At 39.5% G+C, this 7,021-nt stretch overlaps 1 protein-coding gene across 1 annotated transcript; it reads right to left on the bottom strand.

The window, feature by feature from the left end:
• Window positions 1-1,551: 1,551 nt before the first annotated feature.
• Window positions 1,552-6,445, bottom strand: LOC149139844 (cellulose synthase-like protein D3). Its single transcript, XM_089453257.1, has 3 exons — window positions 5,285-6,445; window positions 4,079-4,883; window positions 1,552-3,671 (listed from the first exon to the last, which is right to left on the bottom strand). The coding sequence occupies exons 1-3, from the start codon at window positions 6,145-6,147 to the stop codon at window positions 1,929-1,931; spliced, it is 3,411 nt and encodes a 1,136-aa protein (XP_089309383.1). The 5' UTR covers window positions 6,148-6,445; the 3' UTR covers window positions 1,552-1,928.
• Between the last annotated feature and the right edge of the window lie 576 nt (window positions 6,446-7,021).

Genomic DNA, 7,021 nt, shown 5'->3' with positions numbered 1-7,021 from the left:
GTTGAGGATGGGCCTCATCAGCAAGGTGGCCCAAGATCAAACCTCATTGGGGGTGATTGTGCCATGTGCTAGGGGGAGGAGACATGCTAAAAAATCAAGTCTAAGGACTAGTGTGGCCTAGGCCAAGTGCAAGCCCCAAGTGACTTTGACGGCTTAGATGCCCCTGGGCTGCGGCCCAAAGCCACAGTTCAAGCGTGGAGGATCACAGACAACTTGAATAAACAAAACAAAAATAATCATATTATATATCTATATATATATATATAGATATTCATATTCTTCGAGGTACAAACATTATAAGCTAATTAAAATGGGATTTTCTTACCAAAATTTGTACTTCTTTTGTATCAACTAAATATTAATGACTTTGTGGCTAAACTATCATTTTGTAACTATCGAAAAATTTCAATAATCAATTAAATGTCATGTCTAAATCCACTCTGAAGCTTGCAACAAATCACTTTCTCCATTGAAACCAACAACAAGTTCTGAATAATAATACTCAGAAGAATCTAGAGACATTTCGTGGTATATCAATGTATTTCTTTCATTATGTTGTTATTCAGCTATACATAAGATTTGTTTTAACATTTAGATGTGTTTTAACACTTAGCGGAATCCTAGTATAACTTTATATTGGTAGATGAGAAAAATTAAGTGGTATAGTGGATTAGCATCTCAAAATGGCTAAACCTAAAAAAAAAAACCCTTGTACAAATAGAGCAATTGATATAGTATAGATGTCAATAGCTTGAGACAAATATACTACATTTAAAATAATACCCTTACAAATAGCGTATATCATTTCTTGGTGATCATATTTTTATTAAAGATGGTCTATGCTGAAAACTTAGAATCCAGCAACTAAGAAGATCAAATCCAAGTGGAAACGAACTCAACTAATTGTTGTCTTAATCGATTTTTAGTTGTTTATTTATATGGTTATTTATATTTTTGTTTATGCCTACATTATTTATATAGCTATTTAGATTTTAGTTTTGGGGGACGTTAGCCAAAATTATAGAGCATGGACACACTTGCCTAGTTGGTAGAATATGCCTCTCCTAAAAACTCTAGTCAATAAATTAATCTATATACATTGATAATTATTAATTAAATAGAAACTCTAATTATACCTTGTTAGTTAAACTTAATTAAATAGAAACTCTAATTATAGTTGTTAGTTAAACTTAATTAATTAATAAATAAAAACTCTAATGTTATCTCATTATAAACTTAATTAAATAATAATAATACAGAATTAACCAACACAATATTAACCCATATAAACAAATTAAACATTAATTATAAACATCTCCTGTAGCCTTATGTAACCGATGTAGTTTAACACATCTTAAGGCTTGAGTAACCGAAGTAGTTTAGTACTCTGATTACTAAGTAACCGTTGTAAGTTCTACACAAATATGATAATATCACGATTGAAAAAATTCCCATCATAATTGAAATAAGACGATAATAATCCATTATTACTACACTTCACACGTTTGAAAACAAGCAAAAACATACTGATTTATTAGTAGAGTCGGTGCATCTGCAGCTAAAACAAAAACCAAAAAATGTTTTTGGTTACATAACCAGAGCAAGCTGGTTCCACCACAATAGTTTCTTAGCTGCCGGTACATACAGTCGCTGAAATAAATTCTGAAACAATGTATGCTCGAGAATGAGCCAAGGAAGACGAGTAGCCATAATGGACCAACAGGTCAAAAAATTAAATAATATATCAAATAAGAATTGATAGTACAAAATCAATGAAGAAAAATGCCAGTTGATATGAATGTTCAATGTACTCCAGTACGAAGAATAGAAAAAAAATTGTATACTGTACATTCAGTTGTAAATACAGCTTACCTGGTTTTATTGCAATACCCTGTTCCTCAACTGACAAAACTGCTCTGTAACCGGTATTATGGAAACTGAAATACACTAGTCCCATTTTCTGATGTTAAAGAAACCCACAACAATGATATAATAATTGCTAACAAGCCAGACCACACAAAGACTATTGTTGGGGTACGGCCTCTCCTGCCCATCAAACCCTTTGCAAATGGATAGAGATGGCATAGCACCCAGAAACTAAAGAAGACACCTCCCAAAAGCTTGCTCCACTGTGGAATTTCACTGTATATGGTCCTTGCAACTCCAACACCTATTGCAATTATATTTATCATCATTATAGTGATTGGAGGGATCATGAGATAGCTCCATTTGACAATGTAGAGATCTGCAAATTCATCATCAATGTCTTCACCAGCAGACTTGGATGTCAGTGTGAAAGATATGTCTATTCCTGCTATGACCTTCAACAGGCCCTGTACAACAGCTGCAGGGTGGGCACTGGTGCCTCCAATCAACCAGAACTGCTCATTTCTCCACCATTCTTCTAATGTGATTCCTGCCCACTTGATTTCTAGGATTGCCAGCAAGCAGAGTGACAATGTGATTGTCAACAGGAAAACTAGGAATGCAACACTTAGTTTCTGCACAATGAACTGTCCAGTAAAAAGGGACAATGCTGGTAGGAAACAGTAGACCATGAGAAATATGGAAGTGAAAGGGTAGATACCAACATTTATATAGGATATTCTCTGTAAGAACTTCATCCGGGGGCTTGCAAACAAAGCATTGTTACGAGAGAAGAATATCTCCACTGACCCAGTAGCCCATCTGAGCACTTGATGCAGACGATCGGTCAAATTTATTGGGGCAGTGCCTCTGAATGCATCTCTCTTTGTTACACAGTAGATTGATCTCCATCCTCTGTTGTGCATTCTGTAGCCGGTAACTACATCTTCTGTTACAGATCCATAAATCCAACCTACTCTTTGGCCCCATTCAGTCTTATCCTCATACCAGCAAGAGATAACATTGATGGCTTCGGCAACAGTAGCTGCATCCAGAGGTTCTCTGGGAATAGCCAGAGCACCTGGAGGCCTACCATTCTTGACTCCCTGCTGATCTGCAAGAGGTCTACCTTGATATTCTGCAATAGGAATAGATGCAGAAAGAGTCACGGAGTTACCAAACTTTCTGGGTAGAAGCTGAAGCTCTATATCCTCATCCACATTGCCCGAACCGTTGAGCGAAGATGCATCAGAATCCTCTTTGGACTTTTTAGGAGCCTTTGTATTCAGTTTTTTCTTCCTTCCCCAGCAACCACCATGCTCTGTGACTCTGGGAGGATCAAAGCCATAGAGAGCAATCCTTCTGAATACACACCCTGTTCCCACATACATCGGACCCTGTAATCCATCGAGTGCTCTCATGTTGACATCAAAGAAAACAGTATTGTGATTGGCATACCTGTCACTTGGGTCTACTCCTTCAAATCTTTGAGGAAATTGCACATAACATATCCTGTCTCCACCTCTATCCATCATGAAGCACATTGCTTCTCTCAGTGCAAGGGAGTTGTAAATGTAGTGATCACAATCCAAATTGAGGATGAAAGGCCCATTGGACAAGATAGCGCTTGTCCGAACTAAAGCATTCATGGCACCTGCCTTCTTGTTGTGATCATAACCAGGCCTTTTCTCTCTGGATACATATACCAAGGTCGGCAGTCGAATATCTGAATCTGTGGTGTCAATTAAATTATCCCCCTCAGAGCATCCCATCAGAGGTTCTGAGCTTGGAGGAGCCAGCATCACCTGTCAGGTAAAACCAAACAGTTAAACTATGAACAGATATTCAATCAAAATCGGACACCTAAATGCCACAGTACCCCGCAGCTGATGAGTTACCATCACATTCATACCCTTGTAAAAATGGCAAAGTAAAATGAAATTTAGATATCTGCTAAAATCTATACACAGCTAAAATAAGAGTTGAGCTAAATTGAAATGAATCCATCAATCTCAGATCCATTTTGAGACGTGAAATGCCCACCCAAATGGAATGACTTTCAAAAGTTTGGCAGCGTAGCCACCCCTCTGACATGGCACCTAAGCCAAACGAAATCTGCTGTATGCAGTGCAGCCTCATGGGGATTGCATCTTGATGCACTAACGAAACGAAAAAGTTAAAGGAAAATTCCAGCATCTGGTGTTGCTTATACCTGAATTATGCCCGGATGATCTCCCCTGGAATGTTCTCTGTCAGGGGAAATCCATGTCCCAGGCCAGTGAGTCCCATCTGCCATCCATGTAGCCTTCAATACCTTCAGTAGCTCTGTAGGATCACCTCCTAATTCAATCTGTGCTCTCTTTGAACGAATCTCTTCATGAGCATTGTAAGCATCTGATCTTCTCCTGATAGATTCTGGCAAGGAATTGATCCTCACCTTGAACTCATCATACTCTCTCTTGACCCTCCTGCGCTCCTTCACAAAATCTGGTTTCACTTTGTTTTTGGTGAAGTCACGTTTTAAGTTGAAATAGCTCTCGGGATTGCGAGGCTCTATGCTATGCTTTCTACAAAAAGGCACCCAGATTCTGGAAAAGCTTGCAGCTTCTGCAAGAGCTTCAAATGTGAGAAGAGACCCACCATCATCAGATAAGTAGCAAGAGAGCTTCTCTACAGGATAATCAGCTGCAAGAATAGAAAGAATAGTATTGGCAGTAACAAGAGGAGGCTCCTTGTCTGGATCAGCAGTAGAGACAAACACATCAATCCCTGGAAGATCAGATCTCCCCCTTGGGTTCTGAGGGCTTGGACGCTCAAATCTCTCCTTGAGAACATTCAAATCAGTCATTCTATTTACAGGACAGAGCTTGGGGAGTTGATCCAGAACCCATGATAAAGCAAACCAAATCTCACATACCACTGACAATCCCCATAGCCACATTGCATCATTATTGGGATGGCGAATCCGCCATGTGAGGAAGAAACAAAGTGCTACAAGACGGATTAGCATCAACAATCTGCAAACAAAAGAAGCAAAATCATGGAGTTGTAGAATATTGGCAAAACAATCTTGGACTATTAATATCATTATTATTGTATTTTTATCATCTGATGAAACCTAACTTGATCTATAGAACGTATTCTCTCATAATAAAAAGTCAAGTTTAATCAATCTGCAAATGGGTTTGCAGGATAATGACAAAACAGTAAAAGGATTATTACTACTATTATCATTTTATAATCAATTGAGACCTAACTTGGAGAATAGGTATCAGGACCTATTTTCTCATGTTCAAAATCATTATCAGTCAAACTTATCAAGTTTCCAAGAGTTTGTGAAATTGAAAAGCTCAGATATGAAGCTTCCTAGTGCATTTTGTTTCTCATGGACTAATATGGACAAGAGGCTAGAACTTACCTGTAAGGGCTGAGAATACCAGCAGAAATGGAAACCTTCCTCGTCAGTGGTCTCGTTGTTCTCTGACTGAAGCTCGGAGGATTCATAGACCCTTCTATGCCTTCTCCTGCATATCCTTCTTTCGGCCAGACTGCATTGCCATATCCATAGGTGCCCTTGGTTTCGTAAAGCCAGTGAGTGTGATCAAAATCAGAGACCTGGTTGCTCTTCCTCACAGCACCTTTAATGGACCTAACAAGTGATAACCGCCTTTTCGGCTTGGATTCAGCCATAGGAGGCAGAACTGCATCTTCAGGATCCACAACTTTGTACTGTTCTTTGCATCCATAGCATTGCCCTCCACTGTTCAGGGCATCCAGATAACAATCCCTGCATATCTTGAAGTCACAGTAACAGGGAACCCAATCTTCACCAGCCTCATTGCGCATCACCTTGGCATCACAGCCCTCCATTGCACAGACTAGCCCTCTGGAACAATCCCCACCCATTTCTGGGTCTACCGTTTTCTCCATGATATGCCCTCTGGTTACACAGTTGAACCCTCCAGTGAAAATAGTGCTGGACACCATCTGCTGCTCTGTTTTTCCAGACAGTTTGAGGTCAGGATCCATTGAAAAGGACCTAGAACCAGACATAGGACCATGATCAGGAGTCGGAGGCATATGAACCGTGTAATTCATGAAAGCTGAATTTGCATCATCATCATTCTCCTCCTCATCGGATGCAGACTGGTATCTTCCACTTGAAGCCCTCCTGTTAACAGGGGAAGGCGTGTTATTGGGCACTGAACCTCCCATGGAATTTCTCAATGACACCCTCCCTCCAGTGATCGAAATCTCAATGGAAGAATTAGGGGAGGCCATGGGGGTTTCGATCTCTCGAAACAAAAATGCTTAGAATTATATTCAAACTATCTTTGAGACCTTAATCCACAAGCCCTGCAATATGAATAAACAATCCAACCCAATAACAGAGGATCAGCAAGCAACCCAATAGCACAGAGAGCGTTTTTCATTCTTATCTGCTCATCAATCCTCAAAGGAAGAAAACAAATAAGCCAAGAACCAGAGCCGAAGACAAGGCTTTTCAAACCAAAAACTGAACTCAAATCTTGTGTCAGAGTATCAAATGCCAGAGCCAGCAACGGCATGCATTGCAGATGCTTCGATTCGAATGCTTATTTTATAAAATAAAATAAAAACAGAGATGGTCAAATCCTGAATGCGAAATTTAGCGATTGAATATGTCTGGAAATGGACAGTTTGAATGGCTTAGGGAGCAGGGGACGAGGGCATCCAATGCCGTTCCATTACCTAACTTTTCAAATCTGTCGTCCGGCCAATTTGAAGGATTTTGTCTCATAACGGTCATATTATCGTGACCGTCTATTCCATCGGATCGGCGGTGGAAATCTCCTTCTAACGGTCATCATGCAATGATGAGATTGCGCTTTTTCCTTTTTTCGTGGCAGAGCTCCCGAGGTGAACAACTCCCGATTACTATTGTAAACTTCGAGTAAAAGGGTGGGCCCGCTCTGATTTTAACGCTGAAGGTAAATCTATTTACTGTTAAGAGTAAATGGGGTTAGGTGTTATGCTAAATTGGTTATGCCAATGATCTAGGTTTAAACCTTGGAGTGGTTTTAAACGTTAACGTAGTTGACTAAGTTTAATGCGGTCAGTGTGCTATTTTTTAAAATTTATTTTGTAATATGTTATATTTACTTGGACTTTTTTT

Source organism: Pinus tabuliformis, chromosome X (genome assembly GCF_031772625.1).
Source record: "Pinus tabuliformis cultivar Carrire ecotype Pingquan chromosome X, CPIR1, whole genome shotgun sequence".
NCBI classification, from domain to species: domain Eukaryota; kingdom Viridiplantae; phylum Streptophyta; class Pinopsida; order Pinales; family Pinaceae; genus Pinus; species Pinus tabuliformis.
The sequence above is the reverse complement of the archived record's forward strand: the minus strand, read 5'-3'. Positions and strand labels throughout refer to the sequence as shown.

Excerpts from the sequence above, each read along its gene's own strand:
- LOC149139844 (XM_089453257.1), bottom strand. The coding sequence starts at position 6,147 with ATGGCCTCCCCTAATTCTTCCATTGAGATTTCGATCACTGGAGGGAGG. Across the intron at positions 4,884-5,284 it reads GGTATTCTCAGCCCTTACAG|ATTGTTGATGCTAATCCGTC; the intron begins GTAAGTTCTAGC and ends TTTTGTTTGCAG. Across the intron at positions 3,672-4,078 it reads ATCATCCGGGCATAATTCAG|GTGATGCTGGCTCCTCCAAG; the intron begins GTATAAGCAACA and ends TTTACCTGACAG.